The following is a 20,845-nucleotide window of genomic DNA, read 5'->3' on the forward strand; positions in this document are numbered from 1 at the left end:
GCTAAGTTTATGGTAGGGTTAATTGCAGGAGTCATGAGGGAGGTAGTGCCTGAGTACTGCACCAGGGAGGTCAATTCCTGTTCCGGTGAGGGAGTGAGTTTGTTGAAGCTTAGTGGGCCTTCCTAATTTGGTTGCACAGGGGCAATTAGAGATCGCAGGGCGATTGCCTTCGTTCTGCAGTGGACATAAATATAGGCTGATGATGATATTGTAGGGCTGAATGAATAAAGCGCAGTCTAGTTGTTTTCAACTTCACGATAATGAAGTTTTTGTATTGAATAACGCAGCATTTGAGCCAAATGACAGCTTTACAGATCTGGGTGGGATGCTTTTTGTAGGTTTCTGCATGACTAGTGGCTCTAAAATTTAGACTTAAGAGTCAGCTATTTTTAAATGTGCAATTTCGTTAAGGGGATCTCAGACAGCAGGACTCTTATGAAATATGTTCTTTGACCTTTTATCATGAACATAAAGAGCAGGGAACTAATGAGCATATCTCATGGTTGAGATAAACATGGGAACCTTCTTCAGATTGTAAGTAGCAATATCTTTGTACTGCCATGTTTTTTGCTATCATGAACACTACATAATGTTGGGATTCTTTCCGATTCTTCTCTTATCCAAGTCCTGAGCTTTGAATGGTAACACATCATTTTGAAGCACTCCTAGATTCTTTTTAAGACCAGTTCTGTTAAGGTGAATGCTCTTATAAGCTTAATAAATTAAGGGACATATGCTTAGCTTCCCTAGATTTATTGTACTTTTGTTAAGCAGAATTACTGGTTATAGGAGCAGATGTCTGAGAACCCTTTATGTTCATGTACACTTGAAAGCAAAGTGTTGTGCTGCAGTGACGATGTCGGTAATAAACATATGTAGCAAGCAGTATTTAACATCTTATAACCAGCTATGCTAATTTTCTTCTAATTTGTTCATGCAGCTGTTCTTGTTGAACATCCCGTAGGCTCATTGTGCCTCAGCTAACTAAACACCGACTAAACCACGATGTGAAAGCTTAGCAGCAGAGCATTTCTTACAACCTCTTGAACATTCACTGCCATGTGTGTGCATTAATGCTGAAGATGTTTTCAATGCAGAGTGACTTCTATGTGTACGACATCGAGAGGAACAAGTGGACGCTCATCACGGATGACACTGCGGCAATGGGTGGTCCAAAGCTCATCTTTGACCATCAGATGTGCATGGATGTGGAGAGAAACACCATATACGTCTTTGGGGGCAAGATCCTCACAAGGTGAACTAGAAAAAAATAATTATGCAGATCCCGTGTTATGGTGCCAACTTGGGCCACAGATACCACCGGTGGCAGGTGCAATGCTTTGTTATAGCACCCACCACCTGTAGAGCTTATTTGATTTAGATGCTCATGTTCCAAAGGTGTTGATATTCTATGATGGTTACATAATTTAGAAGCTGTGTTGATGTCTTGCATGTCATGGATTTGCTTGTGTTGAAAAAATTCAGGAGAATGGATTAAGTTGTAGCTTTTTTAAGTGTTGTGCCTAGCACTGCTTTGCACAATGATTAGCTTGGGGCCATATGTTCAGCCAGTGACTTTGAGCAACTGATTGGTTGAAACCAGCATCGGTGGGCAGTCTTCCCATGAATGTAATTTTCACAGCATATTATTTACAAGCGCCTCCGTTGCTAGGCGAAACTTGTCTCAGTGGAGCATGCGCTCGCAAAACTTGATGCGTCGTCACCTCCACAATGGAAGAAAAAAAATGTCCACTCCCAGCATTTTTCTCATCCAGCGCGTATTGGGTTTTCCGAACCCACGTGCTGCAGCGTCCGCTTTCAGCGCCTTGTCGTCTCCTAGCCTACTGTTCACACTGGCGTAAAGGATACATGGAAATCTAAGAATCCCCAGATTTCATAATAGTATTAATTCGTAGTACTGAGGCATTGTTAACATCACATGTAAACTGAATAACGATCGATATTCTGAAAAGTTCTGTATTCTGAAGTTTGTGGTACTGTATAACCAGATTTCACTGTATAACCTCAAAAGATGCTCTTGAGAGCCTGAAACCTGGCTTCTTAGCTGTAGCCTTCATGCATATCCTAAAGCTTGAAAATTTGCTCTTATTTAATGCATCATGTGATTTGCACAACCTGCCCTGGTAAAGTTAGCCGAGTAGCTGCCAGGTTTGGACACTGTTACAGTAGAACCTCGTTCATACGTTTTGGGGGGAAAAAAAACATGAGAAAAAATTTACTGAGAAAACCTACAATCCGATCTCCCTAAAACATTTGGCTGACTCAGCTGTAGTTGACATCTACGTAATTCGTTCAGCACAAGACGCTGGCGCGCATCGAGCTGGTAGGACTTGAGCGGCCTGAGACGCATCTTGTCGTTTTATATTGCATAGTGTTTTACAGCAATGGGAAACTGAAACGAAATGGAGCTGGTAGGCGAAGCCAAAATACAATCTGCCAGAATGAAACATAACTCTCACTTCGTGCACCTGCACCAGGGAGCGAAGGTGCATTTGAGTTTCGCCTATACGCAATACGGCAATATGCCACACAAGCTGTGAAACAGAAAGGTGAAGGTGCTTATCGCAATACAGTCGGCAGCAATAGCTGTGAATGCGACGTGCGACGACCCACGAGAAGATTTGCTGGCATCAGAAGAGGAAACTGAGTGCATGCCGGCATTTTCACATGACACGGGCGGGCGCATACTGCGAGGAAACTGCCCTGGCGAATGCCTACTGCTCTTGATCGCACGTGCCTCAGGCCTCTTCTTATTCACATAGGATCTAGCAGTGGGAAAATGTATCATAAGATCACAGTTTGGCTATGTACTGAATGTTGCTGCCAAAAGATCATGTTTACCGGGTTGGTATTAACTGGTAAAAATTAACTGTAACTGTATTGAGTCATTTTTTGTGTTCTCGATTGTGAACGTTGGCGTAGGGCAATCGCACGAAACCGGATTATACCAACGAGGTTCTACTGTATTCACTGTATAAACCACACTGTTGATGAAGGCCTCGTAATTCAGGTTGGATGAAAGCATTGTGCTGACTCGTGATTTTCTGTATGGATTGTGTGTAAAGTGTGGTGTCCAACAATTTTCCTCCTTACCTTCCCATGCAGTTCTCTTCCTGTGGAAGACAGAGCACTTGAGACTGCATTCAGTGGACTGTTCACATATCATGTGCCAACAAACACGTGGCACAAGCTTCGAGATGATTCACCTAGTAATGGACTTCAAGATGTTCGGGCAAGAATAGGGCACTCAATGTTGTTTCATGAGGTATGTTGTGCAGAACCTTGAAAATGTTGCATAGGATTTATGCACTTGTTATTTCATTGATGAATACAAAGCCAGTGTCCTTTGTAGGATGAGGTGATGCTTGTAAGGCCCAGTAACGTAACACCAGCTATACCAAACAGAGCCAGTCAGTGTATGCCATCTTGCTGGAAGTATAGAAAAATTGCTAAGCAGAGCACGAAATTTTCTGTATGGCCAGAAATAGATAAGATTTCATTATAAACTACTTAATAAGTAACAGGAATACACAAAGAGTGCAAAAATAATGAGACGGATTGTATTAAGTGTCATAATTGCTGAAGGAAATGCATTTTAGGCTAGTACTTATCAGTTCTTTCACTCCAGAAAAGCTATCAGAATTACATTTTATTACTATATACGAAGTTATTACAACATGCAATATACAGGAGGAGGTCCTGGCATTAGAGACTGAATTGGGACCTCCTGTACATGGTATACACAAAAGGAAAAGTAAACTTAGTTATAACAACGACAGTAAAAAAATACAACTATGAAAACAATTATAAAGGCAGCAATTATGAAAACTGTTTTGCACAAATTAAAACAATTACCGTATTTGCATGATTTCAACGCACCCCTTTTTCAAATAAAAGGTGCATTCAAATTTGCATGCGCATTACAATCGTAACTAATTCTACTCAAAATCAAAAACGAAATCGCTTCTTACTTTAAAAAAAAATAAGTTCAATGCAAGGTAGCTGGTCACACTGCCATCAAACAGGGTCCTCTGAAGAAAGCGACGCTTGGAGACACCGCAAGGTGTGTCCATGGTGTGTGAAATGCCCTCCCGGAGACCATGGTTGCACGAACCTTCAAGAAGTGTGGCATTTCTAATGCATGGAACTGAAGATTACTTTCTGTGGCGGGTAGACAGCAAAAAGGAGGTGTCCTCGGACTCTGATAGCAACTAGCCGCTAAGATTCAACTATGTGCATGTCTGTGTTCCTTTGTTCCATAAAAGCATTTCAACACGGTAAGCGTCAACTCAGGTTTCGTTACTTGATGTGCGCTGTAGAATTGGCACCATTTTTTTTTTTTTTTTTTTAATGTTTGGGCGATAATATAACTGTGCGTTACAATCAGTGGCGCGGTAGAATCGTGCAAATATGATAAGCAACAGTTGGAAATGTGAACAGATTGAACAAGAAGTGGGCATGTTTAAACAGTTTCATACGCGATCAATAAGCATGATATATTGAACTCTAATATGTACCAGTGAAAATGCAAATGCATACATTATGTGGCATATACAAAAAAAAATTTTATGTAAGACTGGGTTGGTTCAAAAGAAACTTTTTTAATTCTGTAATAAATGAGTGTAGTGTCATTAATATTAAAATAAGTGGTAGTGAGTTTCATAATAAAAAGAGCTGAAATGAACAATTTGCTTGCCGTAGTTAGTTCGGACTTAGGGCAAGATGAGGTTCTTCTTAAGAGCAAATCTTGTGCTGTTAGTGTTGTCTAGTAAAGAAGACGGAATGAAAGAAAAGGGATATTGATTGTTGATATAACCAGATACCTAGATTATATTTAATTTGTCGGGATATCGGGGGGGCTGCCAACGGCCCTCTGCCTCGACACACCGAGCCCCGCGGTAGGCGCATGCCTGCGCATCAACCGCGGTCCGGTACAAGCTCGAGGAAACAATAGACGACAACCACGTGTACACTCGGAAAGCATTTATTACGACTGCAACTAACACTACGAGCAGGCCAGCTAGCTATAGTTGACATCGCTGAGGGTTCCCTCGAAGAGAATAATACACTAGGTAAAGAAGGGCTTCCGACTTACCAACTGGGGAAATACGGGCGTCCGCGGCGATTGCCGCGGCAAGAACGCGGTTGACTAACCACGTGCGGGAATACGGGAGCAGCGGCGGAGACTTCCGCCGTCGCCGCTTGCTGGAGACCAAAGAGACCCGGGTGATATCAGCGGGATCTCACGTGACCCACCCGGTGGCGCTGATAGCGCTTGCGATTCCCGCGCGCCGCCCGCGGAAGGAAAGTTTCCCCTCTCCCAACTCTCCCTGGCACGCATGCGCTTGACGCGACGTTCGCTGCTCGTGCGGCGGTTATGGGACCCGAGGATTCCCACAAATTATGTCGGGCACTGTACGGATAATATGGGCTTGTAATAATTGTTTGGGGTCAGTGTAGCATAAGCTAAATGTTATTATTTTGATAGCTCTGTTGAGACTACATAATGTAAAAACCAGCATACTTTGTGTTGCTTTCACATTTTGCCTTGCGGTTTGCTGGATTGAGCCAACACAGTCACTGTTCAGGAGACAGTGTTTAACTTGAAGGAAAGTCTATTAATGTTTGTCTAGATTAGATAGGTTTAAAACTCATGCATTGCTTTGGCTTCAGGCCTTTTGTTGTTGCCATTCTCACTTATTATGTGCATGTGCTGTTCCCAGAAATCCCGCCTGCTGTACATTTTTGCTGGGCAGCGTTCCAAGGAGTACTTGACAGACTTCTTCACATACAATGTGGATACAGACCAGATGAACATCCTCTGCGATGGCCAGAAAGTGGAAGGTAAAGACCGCAGACTTATTTTTATGGCTTTGTACGCCCTGCACTGGCGCTGCAAGCCACTAGCAGGCCAGCAAGCCACTCGGCGGGTGCTTTGCTTGTGGGTCATTGGCTTGCAGTGTCGATTCATTTCATAACATTTGCACTTCTTTTGCACAGATCCAATGGCAAATGTCTTTTTGTAAATATTTGTAGTGTGTATGTCTGTAATGACATGCATTTTAATGCCTGATGTGACTTTGTTAGATAGTCAAGGTCTGATATAATCAAGGTTTGACTGTAGTTAGTTGTGCTGTGTTTTTTTGCCTATGTTTCTTCATTTGTGGTATCGCGCAATCTTTACTGCAATGCCATGTTAAATTCTCTTCTTGTGCCAGAGGCAGTGCAAGAACACAATATGTTCTGCCATGAAGATTTTTAAAGCACAGGGAAAAGAGTCACCAGCAGCTGGTGCATGAAATTTACCTTGTGAAATATAAAGTGATTTGTAGAGCGCTTGCTCGTGGTGTATTGAATGTCATTGCAGTGTTGAGTCATAGGTCAACGTATTGATAATGTGCAGGTGGAACATTAGAGAACTTGGTGAAGAGTTCACACATAAAGATTGTCTGAACATTAGGAATGCGTTTTTTTTTTTTTTTTTTTTTTTCTTTCATGCCCAGTGCCAGCAGCAGGGTTCACGCAGCGGGCAACCATTGACCCAGAGCTAAACGAGATCCACGTGCTGTCGGGCTCAAACAAAGACAAGGAGAAACGGGAGGACAACGTCAAGAACTCTTTCTGGATCTACGACATCAACCAAAACAAATGGTAAGTGGTCACCTACAAAAGTTGAAGTCAAGCATGATGCAGATGACTCCTTGCATTTTCAGGTCATGCATCTACCACAGCGACTATGGACAACAGGCAACGTCAAAGCAGAGCATGCAGGAACCCTGTCCTCGATTCGCCCATCAACTTGTCTACGATCATGTCAAAAAGGTTGGTTCCTTTTAGCACCTGTTTTTCTAAGCGCACCCCAACTGACCTTGAACAGCTTGAGCATTATTCTATCACATGCACTTGTTCAGATCTTGCAAGTGCCGCGAATTTCAAACACGAGAACAACCCAAAGAAACTCCGGCAGACTTTTGCCTTGGGTAATTTTATAGCTGACATCACCACAGTTACCTTTACCAAATTGGGCTGTGTCGTGACTTCATAACAATGCAGCAGGTCCAGCATATGGAAACTGACTTTATTATTGAATTACAGCTATGTTTTCTAGCCTTGATACTTCCAGGGTGCAATCCCTGTACACCCAAGAGCTATATGATATAGTTTCTTTGACTTTGATCATTTGTATTTGTACTGCATTAAGCCTCAATTTTTTAAGTTATTGATGCAAGTTATTATTTCTACCTCCATTTGCAGGTTCACTACCTCTTTGGTGGCAATCCGGGTCGGCCAAATTCACCAAAAGTCAGACTAGACGACTTTTGGTCACTCCAGGTGACTACTTGTGCTTCTAAGCAGCTCAGCTAATAATTTCTGGGGTTATCTAAAACATTGCCTTTCTTCATTGCACCAGGACAGCGTAGGCTTTAAGAATGTAAGCTTGGTGCTACTCGCAAACATAGTAGAGTTTCTTGTGTCAGCATTGCTGGAAAATCGTGATTAAAGTGTTGAAGAAGAGTTGAAACATTTGAAGTACAACTTCAAGTAACTGGTATAATGAGCAATGTGCTTTGCACACAGGTATTGTATAGCTGAATGTAGGACCACTCTTCTTGTGCCAGAGTATTGAAGTTAACACATTTAACTGTAACTTGCGAGATGCACTTCTAGGCGCATCATGTAACAGATTGTGAAAAGCAAATCTTCCCACTGCTATTGGCAAAAATATTTGTACCCACACAGCTTGTACACAGCTTGCTTCCAGCCTCGACTGCAGGAGAAACCAAAAGGTGCTTAAGTCATTACTTCACTATAACCTCATTATGCATCTTGGCAACTATCTGTTATTCCTGTATTCGCACGCGTGCACATACTGCAAGTGCACAGCCCTGATGTCTGCAGTGCTTATCTAGTACCTCCACATAGCAAGTTTGCGTGCTTGAGCATGCAATGCTGTGAAGATTGCAGACACTGGAGCTTTTCGTATGGCACTATGCACTCTTAATGCGCGGAGCGCTACAACGAAAGATGGAAGGTGAAAAAGTTGGATAGAGTCTAAGGATTTTGGTGATTTTGACAGTGGCTGCACCCTCTGCTTTTGTTGTTGTACACTGCACTACAAGAATCTGCAATCTTGGCCTACTGCAGCTATGTCGGCCGTCCAAGGAGCAGCTGCTGAGGCGATGTAGACAGCTAGTGCGTCAGCACTGCTTTCGTGAGATCACCTTCGAGGACCCTCTGGCAGCCCTAAGGTACCTCCAGACCGAACTGGCTGATACGGTGGACCACTCCAATGTTGAAGAAGAGAGACAGGTGTGAATGTCCCTGGGTACTTGATCCCTCGACTTGGAACTTCACTTCCTCTGTTGCTTATGTTTCGACACTTGCTTTGAAAAATGTGTCGCATGTGTCAGTTGCCTGCTCCTGAGTTCACTACTACATGACGCTTGCGGTTTAAAGGGCAGTTGAAAGCAGAACTGGCTAACAATACTGGGGTTTAGTATGGATGTTACGATAAGCGAGAGAGAGAGAGAAAACATCCTCTCTGGACTGTTGTACAGGGGTACTAAGGCACACACTGCAGCTTCTGCAGTGCTATTGTGGGGGGCTCACACATAATTACATAATTACAACAGTCCGGAGGGCATCATGGCGATGCCCAGAGAGCTTTTAATGTAAAGGTCTGTAGTACTTGTAGCATAGATACCCAAGAAAGTATATGAGGGGACAGGTACCACTGTAGCTCAATTGGCATAGCATCACATGCGTAATGCAGATGTGTGCTCAGCTTCCACCAGAGGCATGTTGTCTTTTTGTCCACATACGTTTCCCAAGGCCCATACAAGGCTCATAGAAATGTATGGGCACTGGCTGGGACATCTGGTCGGGATTGAATTAACCGATGTCGAATCGTAATTCTAGTGTATCCAGTTAAACCTTGTTAGGTTACAGTCACACTGGATACAGTTGACTTTGGTTAATTCAGTCACGACTGGTCAGCACGCATGCACTGGCTGATCCCAGTGGTAACCCGAATCATGACCCCAATGGCTGCAGCGCCAGTCTTGGCAGCACTAAGGAACACCAAATTAGTCTAATTCACATTATCTCCCACTGAAAATGACAATTTTTGGTCTGCCTATGGCAGTTTGACTCAAGAACAGCAGCTCACAGTGAATAATACCTATCTACGTATTTACCCCATTCCAATGCGTGCCTTTTTTGTAAGAAGAGTGGTCAGAAAAATTCTTGCAAGGGTTACAGTTTGATATGAAACCTAAACCACGCTTGCGATTTAACGAATGTCAACTGTACTGAGTCAAGCTATGCACGCACATTTCACCAGCAAACTTGTTGAAGCAGCGTCATCTTTCCAGCCATGTTTAACCAATTTCTGCCATTATTGTTAGGTGCACTGACCAATGCCATCAATAATGATGTGCCCATTCGTTTCATTTTCCATGTTCTGCACACTAGTAGTATGTTTCTATTTTATCATGGTTGTCATTGTGCAAGTTCCAGTGCTCCGTCTAATGGTCTTTCCCTGTAAGAGTCACACAGAGTCTTGTACTATTCCAGGCACCATTGTCTTTTAGCACATGTCGGGAGCAGTTAGGAATGGGGAGCATAGCCAAAAGCCACATGGCTATTAGATGATGGACACAAATTGACAGATTGAATTGGTGCTCACCTTACCTGTCTTTCTCTGTATGTGCTATGCTTTGTGCCCACCTTCTATAGCTATGTTTCACCAACTAGCCCAAGAAGAATTACGCCACATGGCCCACAATGTGTTTGTGTCTGATGATGCCTGTAGGATCAGTTTTTGTTGTTCTCTACTTGGTTTTTCAGATGGAATGAGCGAACTTCTTGTGTCTGTTTAGCTGCTCAAGGATTTCTTTTTTTCATCTTTTTTTTTCCCCCCCAGTTTCAGTTGCAAGCATCTAGTCTCTTCAAGCACCCCGACACTGACCGTGACGAGATCACAACAGCAGCGCCTTTAGGAGGTACAGTTAGTCTGTCTGAATTGGGCATGTAATAGTCTAAACTGGCATTCATGCCTACTCTAGAGAGCCATTCAGTAGACCATGTTTGTGTGTTTTGTTTAGTGGGATGGTGAATCCTCGACCACTGTTGTGACTAATATTAACCCTTTGCACTCGTGAGCATTTACTCATTTTGTGGTTCCGGTCAGGAACTACTTCGCTCGTGTTGGAAGCCGTGCAGAAAGAGCCGTTATGTGAACAAACATGTAGTAAGTGTAGTAGTTTAAGCACTTCTTAAACTTTTATTTCCGAGGCTCTTGGACAGTGTACAGCTTCCAGCCAGTATCACATTGAGGATGATCACCACCAGAACTGCCTTCTGTAAAGTCGTCATTAGTGCTTTCTTCAGTACTCTCATCCAAAGATCTTGCTAGTCAACTGATGGTGGAATATGTTTCTCCTTATCACTAAAATAGTTTTCAGATTCACTGTACTCGCACCAATTGCACTGTGTGACTTCCTCGAGCAGTCGGGCCTCGCCACGCGGCTGCTCTACGGGACCTAACAGTGCTGGTGTGCGAGGCCAGGTGACAAACTGTCTCGAGGAAGTCGCGCACAAGTGAACTATGGATGTCTTTTTTTTTTTTTTACCTAGTCACTATATTGTACATATGTAAATAGTTATCTTTTACTCTATCCTCTTTCCCCCTCCTTCTATGTGTGTGTGTATGTGTGTGTGTGTGGTATGTGGTGCAACTGACGGTGGTCCTCGAAGAGGCAGCTAGGACATGTGTCTAGTGAGCTCCTGAACAACACTTTGCAATGTTCTGAAGGCAGTTTAAATCATGGATCTGGGACCTCAAAGATGTGCGACATAATGCCAATACATTCTCTCACATTACTGCTAAATCAGCGGTGAATTTTTTTTTTACCTTTCTTTTTTTTTCTGGATTGTGCATTGACATAGTCACTATTTCTGCTTGTTACTGTAGCTTCTTTACGCACCCTCACTCTATTTCATGTAATAGTACTCCAACTCTGGAGTGAGAGAGATTTTATTGATTGGAAAGACAGGTCAACCTGAGCTAGTGCATTCTAGTTTGCTACTCTGCACTGGAGAAGAGGGAAGGGGAGTTAAAGTACGGGGATGGATGATGATGATGATGATGATGATGATAAGAGAAATGGTGAGTGCTTATGTACATTAGACGGTGGCCCTACTAAAGCCGCTCGTCTAGTTTTGTGTCATGGAGAAACTTCAGCAGTGCTTTAGTTGTCCGCATTGAAGTTGCAGTGTCAGGCCATGGGCTGGAGTGTATAAGGCTTGTGGAAAAGGGGGAAAAAAGATGCAGTGTTGGCTCTGCCGTTTCAGACATGGGTGACCCTGACTACAAGTTCTATCTGCGCACCAGTCTCTTTGACACCATTGTAGAGTTCTTCCCCGAGTCCATGACGCAACCAAAGGGAAATTTGGTAGACCTGGTGCTGCTATGAGGCCTCCTGTGAACGATCGGTCAGCCAGCAATCAGTCTGTCGAGTGGCCACGGTATGTTTGCATGTGTGGTTGACTAGCATGCTTCCTTAACAGGAAGCTTTTAGCTCGGGGCCAAATCCCATTTGCTCATTCAAATACATGTAAAATGCCGAAATGCTTCGTTGAGACAACGGCTGGACTGATTTGAATTAATTTTTTTGCATTTGAGAAAGAAAGTTACTGTATTTACCAGATTGTAACACGCCCCCAAACATAATGTGCACCTAGCTTTTGCGGCTTTAATTAAAGTCAGAAATTAAAAGTGCACCTTATTTTGCAATGCTCTCCATTTATAAAAGAACAATATAGCATGCCCACCGATGTTCGTAATCTGGGGAGAAAAACCAAGCGAGACGTGCAGAATTTACCTTCGCAGAAGGTTTTTTTTTTTTTTTTTTTTTTTTTTATGAGCTTTCACAATGAAAGCGGCACATTGTCATTGCCATATGTTCTTCATTGGCCACAGATACCAAGCACACAGGAGCAGTATTCTAAAGCAATCACCTTTACAGATACTTACGTGACTCTGAAACGGACTTGTCAAAGTATGCAGCTGACAGCGTTCCTGGCATTGTGTGCAGATAGCGAGCTTGGCAGAGCGCCAGAAACACTGGCAGCCATACACGCCGGCACATCCACTGCCAAGTGGGGCAAAATCTCGCGAAAATTATAGTATCTCCAAAAGTGAGTTACCAAGAATACCCCTTCAGATTGTAGTTGAGCACAAAATGAACTCACCGTAATGTTCACAAAAATATGTTGTCGCACACAATCTTGTGATGGTAATGAAGCTCTGATGGCTCTGACAGTAGGTGCAATAGGCTGTTGCCAATGCCACAAACACGGCTTTGGTTTTGGATTCGATTGTAACATGCAGGAAATAGGTGGTGTCCAAATTCGCCGGCATGCTCTGGATTTAAAATGCGGATCTTAAAGGCTATGGTTTTGCAAGTTGAAAGCACCGAACACGATTTCAGGTGCTGGGAACATGTCATAGACGTTGGCTTTTGCACACCACCTATTTCAGGGCACATTTTCTAGAAAAAAAGGTGCACATTAAATTTGGGTAAATACAGTAAATTCTAGCAACTCTAGGGAGCAGAATGTTTATTTAGAAATTTGATTTTTTTTAAATAAAAATGGCTGAAAATCTGTAAGGCTAAAGAAAAAATAGAAGCGCGAAGTTTGCGAATTCCTAACCCTGCACCAAAGACCGATATCGCAGTTCTGTAAACAGCATCTGTTAAAGCATCTGAAGCAGACAATTTTAATGTAACAGTTCACAGCTTACATGAAATTTTTACAATGCTATGAAATTTTTGCAGAAGTCCTGCATGAAAATCAGTAGCATCTTCGAGACCAATAGTATATAATAAATCAATTATGTCTGCTATAGCTGTATTATATTAGGTGCAGTTTACAGAATTGTGATGTCATTATTTATTGCTCAGTTACAGAGTTTTAAATTTGATTCCCTTTCTTTAAAAATTTTCATAAATTGTAGATTCACTTCCTACAGTTACTAGAGTTTAACATTTCCTTTTAAGTGCAACAAGCCTCATAAAATTCGGTGCAGTGTTTGCAAAAAGACATGATTTCTAGAGGTGTGCAAATACCCAAATATTACCAAATCGAATATCTACTGTTCGATTTTTCAAATGCTCAGTATATTCGGTGAAACACCAGGAGTGGTTGGTGCCTTACGGCAAGCAACCTTCTCGCGGCACGCGATCTCAATCAGCACGTACTTCGTTGGTCAGCAGAACCGATCGAAACAATAATGCGACACTGACAGACGGAACGGCAACAAATACAAAAGCAGGGCATATTTTGGAAAGCATTAAAGCATGTGCAAAGCTCGGGCCTGTTAGGTGCCAGCAGGCACATAAATCGTATTGGATACGCATGTTCACTAGCACATTCACACACTTCGAATATTTCTGTCCACATATGAGTTTAAGTGCACAGATGAACTTGGTACGCATGCCTGCAGATGCTAACGCCGCTTCAACAACTGTCAATCAGGCCATTAGGCCTCATGGGCTTTGCTTCATCAGGCATTAGCGACTAAAGTTGCGGTTTTGTGCCGAATCAACGCAGATTTATTCGCAGCAGCCACATGATACTTGGAAACTCAACAAACCGCCTCACCAACAGTGATGTGATTGCTGCTCCAATTGCTCCAAACTGCTCCATAAGGCCAATCCTGCTACATCCTGATACATTTTCGATAATGTGCTCCAAAGCTGCTCCAAAAGGTGTTTTCTGCTATTTTAAAAACCAACTAATCTAACCAGTAACATAATTCATCACACGCGCTCGTCATGTGTGCACATGGAGGAAGTAAAATGTGGGTGCGAGAGTAGGGCTGCTACACGCTTGAAATGTGGCTTCAGTCAGGGCTGAAATGGCACTAAGAGGTGCGAGCACGCAACTTTCGTAATAAACGCTATATGGAAAAGCGTTCTGCTGGTACAGCAAAACCTTTTCACAGTGTGGTTTTCCTGTGGTTTGGTCAAGGGGATGCATGGTGGTAGAAAATTTAGTTAAATGTGGGCAGGCTGTTGTACATGCTACTGAGCTTGTTTCTTTTCGTTGCACTGCTGCCGTTTTTGCTGTTTTCGGCTGGTGTAGCTTAGCGAGCAAGCATTGCGCACTCCTAACGCTCTTCCGTTGTCGAGTTCCCCAAATTTCCGTCTCTATGTGCACTTCTACAGTTTCCGCATTTTAGCGCCCAGCCTCTTGCAAATTGGAAAGCTAAAGTAGAGATTAGAGAGGTTTGTGGTCATACTATTGTGATGTTGTAGTGGTCATACTATCGTCATCACAGCTTCATCATCTAATTTGGTCGTCATTACTTAGCCATGCATGGGATTCGCATGTTTTAGCGCCACAACTTTATGTTCAGGTAAATTCTTGTAAAAATGTGCTTGTTTCCTATTGGGCTCCCTCCTTCTGTAATCTCTCTTGCATCTCTCAAAGGCAATTTTTCCACTTGGAAATATGCATTTAGATGCTCCAAAAGCTTGCTTTTCTGCTCCAAAACGCACTTTTGGCTGTTCCAAGAAGCTGCTCCAAAACGGTCTCGGCCAATCACATCACTGCACCAATGAAAGCGAGTGTATGGGATGGCACCAAAATTGTTCACGGCTGCCATCTTTGCGACACCTTGTATGGTGGCCTCTTGTTCCCGATGCCGTTTGTAGACCCACATCTGTCTCTTATTTTTTATTTTTTTGTAGCTTGGAGAAACGCCTCATAAGACTAGCTATACATTTACAAGCGCGAAAATGTCATGTGACTAGGGTGCTTACCGCCCGGCCATCTGCACAGTCGGCGGATGGTCACAAAGAGAGGGGTGCCTTGTGCAAATTTGCCATGGTCCTCCTGATTTCAGAACCTCTCACAGGTGGCAAATGATGGTGAGCCTGACAATAAAAAGGCCCCTGCTCTTTACTGTCAGTGCAATCGCAGTCGACTCACGCTGCGCCAGCGATACACGTGAAGCGATGATAGTCAGGTGATGCGCGGTCTGCGCTTTCATATGTCATGCAGATTGACCTTCATGAGCTGACAATAACCCACAAAACCGGCCTTCCCGTAAAACTAGGAAAACCCTTCTCTATTTTGGAAGAAAACTGAGAAGGAAAACCTTACGCAATAAAGAGTGCCATAAAACAGAAATTCACTAGTAAACTGAAAATCTCATAAGATGTTTCAAGAGCTTCAGAGAGAAAAAAGCATTTGATTCTATTCAACAGACATTGTATCGATAAAAAAAGTATTTTCCTTCATATAGAACTGAGCTGTAATAAGTGCTTGCATACTAATTTGGTGTTCCCTTTAATGAGAGTAGACCATTCTGTACAGGGTTGTCCACTCCTAGCATAAACATAGTGCAGCGTGACTATGCTCTGTGGAGCGCAGCCACGCTACGCTGTGTTCATACCAAGGAGTAAGATAAGACAGGAGCGCCGACTCCACTCGACTGGAAGGGACACATTCTGAAACGCCGGTTCCTGCTTCACAGTGTGTTCGCCAGATGGCGCTACGAATGAGGAAAAACTCTGCAACGGAGAGGCGGGCCCCACAAACCGAAGGAGCAAAGGCGCGGGTGAGCTAAGCCTAAAAACCATAACAAGCTCGGGACTCTCTCGCGGCACCTGCTTGCCTATCCGTTTTTTCGCCTGCTCCGCGCACGCCCTGACGCCTGTAGCGCGCATAGCTCTTGCGGTTCACGGAGTGACGTTAGCAGGAGAAACAAGTCATGTATCATTTTATTTAATTCATTTTATACAGGCCAAATGCAGGGCATTTGTCAGGTGGCCTACATGGAACTTTATAAGGCACAGGAACAGAAAATAAACAAATGACGGAAACTAAGAGGGAAAGAAAAGCTATAGCAAATGGTAAGGCGATATAACGGCAGTTCTGGTGGTCTCAAGCAATGACAGACAGCGAAAATAAGCTTTTATGCAAAAGCTGACGTTTATCACTCATTTTTATCTGATAACGCATCAAGTGCTAAGATGCTTCACTTGCTTCTTTGTTTCTCGCGGTGCTTTTCGTGTCGCCCGGTTCTCTTGCGAGCAGAATCGCCACATTCTCATTAAACATAATAATTGGGAATTCCTGCCAGTGTTTCCTGCTTATTATTTCCCAAGTGAAGCTCTGGTTATGTGTCTGCATAACTGGGGGAATCATCTCGAAGGCAAGGCTGAGAATTTACAGGGTAGCCAGCCGGTATTTACACTGGCTAACCTCCTTGTCTTTCTTTCCCTTTCTTTCTCTCTCTCTACATTATGGCATGTCTCTGGACAAGGAAAGGCACCTGCACTGTGTGTAATTGTAGACAAATTTAAATTGAGCTCCTTTCATCATCATTGAGCATCATTCAGCATCATTGAGCTACGCCAGGCTTCCCTAAACAAATTGAAGGAATGGCTCCGCTTCGAAGTCGAGGCACTTTCTTTACATCTAGTAGGACATCGCCTTTGTCTTTGCTGAAGTAACTATCAAAAATAAGCTGCTTCTCGAAGTGTCGCGCACATATTTCGTCCATTGCTTTAAACACTCGCTTACTTTCAGGAATTTTTTGACTCCACTGGTGCAGTAGTTGAAGATCAGATGGCGCCGCGAAGAGCGAAAACTTCTCGCGTCCTTTGCCATACCCAGATTTACAGCCAGGAACAAAACACTGTCCTGTTGCTCAGTTTGTACACGCACAAGTATCAAGATACCTTGTTCTGTCAGGCATGAATAAACATACTGCAGACATGGTAAACAAAGCGAGGACGACGAAATTTTCGCACCTTCACTTCCGCGCAGACGTTGAGGAGTGAAAAACAAGTACTTCTGTTGTGTCTTTTTGTACGGCATCATTTATCGTCTGTTACCTCTAAGGACTGTAGGGTCTCACGCATGCTCTTGGGACAAAGGAACGACAACAGAGTAGTGCAAATAATCAAAAGGGCATTTCTTGCACCTTTCATACACTAATACACGCTAGCCAAATTACTATGCATAGAACATTCACATGGGCGCGCTACAAATCAAGGAAGTCCGACTCACTGCGACCGGATAGCGAGCGAATATGTTCGCCCCATGCCATCACCTAGTCGTTCACGTGTACGGTCACGCAACGGTGGCGCGTTCGAACGATCAGTGTTCGTCCATACCGGTGCCCTCCTCCTAGCCACGCAAGACGGTATCGCGAAGCGTAGATCGGTGCACGCGCGGGACGTCCGCATCGCTCACTGATCCCAACCCGAAGAGGAAGCGCCTTCGACCTTTTTCTCCCAAGTCACCCCGCCGTTTGGTGGCATTAGCATCGCGACGCTCGCGCCATCTCTCGCAACGCGCCGCAACCACTACGACCGCCTCCGGGCGCTTAGCCACGCGGAGAAGCCGGACTACAGGAGACAAAATCTATGCGGAGAAAACAACATCAGGGGACGCGCGATAGTCGCGAATTCCCACATCCCCCCAACCTTAAATCACTACACATACTCCGGCAAAACATGTCACACGGTCTATCAACGCGCGTCGCGAACAAAAGTTAGTACATGCGACAGTGGCCGCGCCGAGGAAATGTCCACACGTTATCCACAACATGTGAGCCGACATTGTCTCTGGGGTTCACTGCTGGCATCCGTTGGTCACAGCACCACCTCTGCAGATTCGATGCACGACTCCAGCACAGGACTCCAGAAACGGCGCCGCAGAAGTCAGGACGAGCAAGCGTCGCTCGTGCCGACGCACCCTGCTGGCGAGAGCCACAGTAGCCGTTGGTGACTGCCGGCTCTTTTCCCAGCCGCCGAGGGTTGCGAGCCGGACACAGGCGGCCGCCGAACTCGCTGCGCCGAACTGGCCACAGGCATGTCCATCACCTGGGGTGGCTCAGTCGTAGTCCAGGGCAACAGCGCAGACGATGTGCAGGTGACAGCAAACCAGGGGACTCCGCTCACACTACGTACACTCAACGCACTCGACAAACACTGAAGTAATGCAAGGGAGAGGAATTCTGTATGCGCATCGCCCACATGGTACGATGTTCAATTCGGCTAGCAAAATTTCGGGCGGCATTTCAGATTCTAAGTTCACGTGAACAAAGCTCGCTTTCTTGAATCAAGCGAGTAATTTCAATTCGTGCGAGGCTAACTAAAATGAGGGAAGCAAAGTGCGACACCTCAACACAACGATCCACCAGGTTGTGTCCCTCCACGTGCGACAGGTGGCTTCGTAAAGCCTTAGGCCTAATGTGTCGCTACCCTGACAACAACCGGCATCCAAAAAAAAACACCCAAAATGGGCACAAGAACAGGCAGCCGCGAGGAGACGTTAGCTCTGTGAGGTGGTCCTACCCCGCTCGGTGCACACAGCATCCGAGTTGGTGGCGCCCACCATCCCAGACGGTGTCGGAGCGCCCGGTGCCAGGTCGCAATACCAGTCAGCCTGTAGCGGCACCCGTGGCCCGCGGCCACCTGGCTCCCTGAGTCGCGACTTCCGCAGTCAAAGATATAGAAGAAGCTATTTACATAAGAAATTCGGACCACCCACGAGGCTTCCGTACTCACTCACTTCAGGCTTGTCAATGCTCCGCGGGCGCTAGGCCTCGCTCTCCCAGGATGCAGACCACATGGCTCTCCTACCGACCAGTGTACTTCAACAAAACACCCGCGAAAAGGCTTAGCATGTTGAAAAGTTCAAACACGCTACACCAACCGTCGCCTCGCTCAAGAAAGCACGCCGCAGACACTAGCGATCAAAATCCACGCTAGGACTATGCTTCGGTTGAAACAAAGGTTGTCTCGAACCGAGCAAAACTGTTAAAATTATCGTCCGATGCCCCAAGAGGTCCACGTTGGGCAGCCATATGTGGGGTCTCACGCATGCTCTTGGGACAAAGGAACGACAACACAGTAGTGCAAACAATCAAAAGGGCATTTATTGCACCTTTCATACACTAATACACGCTAGCCGAATAACTATGCATAGAACATTCACATGGGCGCGCGACAAATCAAGGAAGTCCGACTCACCGCGACCGGATAGCGAGCGAACATGTTCGCCCCATGCTATGACACCATCGCCTAGTCGTTCACGTGTACGGTCACTCGAACGGTGACGTGTTCGAACGATCCGTGTTCGTCCATACCGGTGCCCTCCTCCTAGCCACGCGAGACGGTCTTGCGAAGCGTAGATCGGTGCACGCGCGGGACGTCCACATCGCTCACCGATCCCAACCCGAAGAGGAAGCACCTTCGACCTTTTTCTCCCAAGTCACCCTGCCGTTCGGTGGCGTTAGCATCGTGACGCTCGCGCCATCTCTCGCAACGCGCCGCAACCACTACGACGGCCTCCGGCGCTTAGCCACACGAAGAAGCCGGACTACAGGAGACGCGAGCTATGCGGAGAAAACAACATCAGGGGACGCGCGAGAGTCGCGCATTCCCACAAGACATGTAAAAATGTTTCGCATACATACATTAAAGGACTACCATGTGTTTATTTGCGCTTTTATTATTTGTGCGCATATATTTTTTTGTTTGATATTATTTGTGCGCATATATTTTTTTGTTTGTCACATTGAGGTGGACGAGGGCCCACGTTTCTAGCAGACAAGCTCTACGCATGCCCCCCTGCCGGTTCAGCGCTGCCGTCGCCACCGGCTTCCACCACTCAGCACATGCGCACATGGAAGCAAGCTGTTGAGTGTTTTCCACGCGCCTTAACAGATGGCGCTACGCGATGACTAATTTAGCATTACACAGTTTGTCCCGAGCAAATGCGTTGCGCGGCGGCGGAGTTGGCACTCCTGTTTATCTTACTCCGTGGCTCATACTAAAAGTTGACAACTCTGTACATCTCTATACCTAGGTACCTAAGTCACTGATAGCTTGCAATATTCTTGTTATGAAATGCTATTAGACTACCGAGCATGTGCAACACTGTGTTTTCATGCACAAAATTTATTAGTATTGAACTTTGGGAAAACTCTTCTGATATTCAGTATTCGATTCGATATTTGGCTTCTTTATTTCTTGGTTCGATTTGGTATTTGATTCGAAATCTACTATTCGTTATTCGCACACCCCAAATTATTTCTCCGTTCCCATATATTAAATAGGAGCTCCCGAGCTAGCGCTTCCTCCTAAAGCAAGCTAAAAACGAGCTTGCTTGCAGGATTTTTGGCATAAGCGGTTACAGGTACAAAGCTCGGATCTGTTAACACTGAGTAGGGGTGTGTATGGCCAGCTGCACTGACTGCACCATCTGTTAATAAACCACTGGAACTATTGGCAAGTGCACAGCATCGCCGACACAGCATTGCCATAGCAACATGCTGACATCTGTGAAATCGGCTTTGGTAGCTATGGCGTCTTGAATGCAGCATTCAGTTTTTCCTGGTACATTCGCTTTGTGAAATGTCTGAACAATGTGAGAAAGTCTGTCGATACACTGCAGACACACACTGTCTTCCATTTACATTACTTTTGCTCGCGCTGCTAATTTGTTGCCATGAGTTACCAAGTAACACAAACCTACACTTTACTTACAGTGCACAGTAACATTAAAGAGAATACCAGTCTTGAGCATTGCTTTATATAAGCTTTCATTCAGTCGTATGACCGGGGTCAGTAGATATGTGATGGGTATGTTGCAGTGGAACTGCTTAGCACAGTAGTTGATTCGGGGCTACGGTTTTCATAGTATCATCACTATCATTATAAGTGGATTCAAGTGTAGTACATAAATCTCATACATGCAAATACTAGTGCTGAATATTTTCTAGTATTTTGTACCT

The 20,845-nt window shown here is 44.7% G+C and overlaps 1 protein-coding gene across 3 annotated transcripts in view; it reads left to right on the top strand.

Moving 5' to 3' along the window:
- The window catches only part of LOC119460662 (muskelin-like), a 40,018-nt gene that overhangs the window by 17,524 nt on the left and 1,649 nt on the right, over window positions 1-20,845 (top strand). For 2 of the 3 annotated variants that reach the window (XM_037721700.2, XM_037721698.2), the window contains 9 exons: window positions 1,098-1,255; window positions 3,127-3,286; window positions 5,745-5,865; window positions 6,525-6,672; window positions 6,735-6,843; window positions 7,276-7,353; window positions 8,167-8,331; window positions 9,947-10,025; window positions 11,377-11,550. In XM_037721700.2, coding sequence (XP_037577628.1) covers window positions 1,098-1,255; window positions 3,127-3,286; window positions 5,745-5,865; window positions 6,525-6,672; window positions 6,735-6,843; window positions 7,276-7,353; window positions 8,167-8,331; window positions 9,947-10,025; window positions 11,377-11,498 — 1,140 coding nt within the window. In that variant the 3' untranslated portion in view covers window positions 11,499-11,550. The remainder of the gene's footprint in view (window positions 1-1,097; window positions 1,256-3,126; window positions 3,287-5,744; window positions 5,866-6,524; window positions 6,673-6,734; window positions 6,844-7,275; window positions 7,354-8,166; window positions 8,332-9,946; window positions 10,026-11,376; window positions 11,551-20,845) is intronic. The other variant, XM_049671750.1, reaches the window with a different exon arrangement.

The sequence above is a fragment of the Dermacentor silvarum genome, chromosome 8 (assembly GCF_013339745.2).
Source record: "Dermacentor silvarum isolate Dsil-2018 chromosome 8, BIME_Dsil_1.4, whole genome shotgun sequence".
NCBI lineage: Eukaryota > Metazoa > Arthropoda > Arachnida > Ixodida > Ixodidae > Dermacentor > Dermacentor silvarum.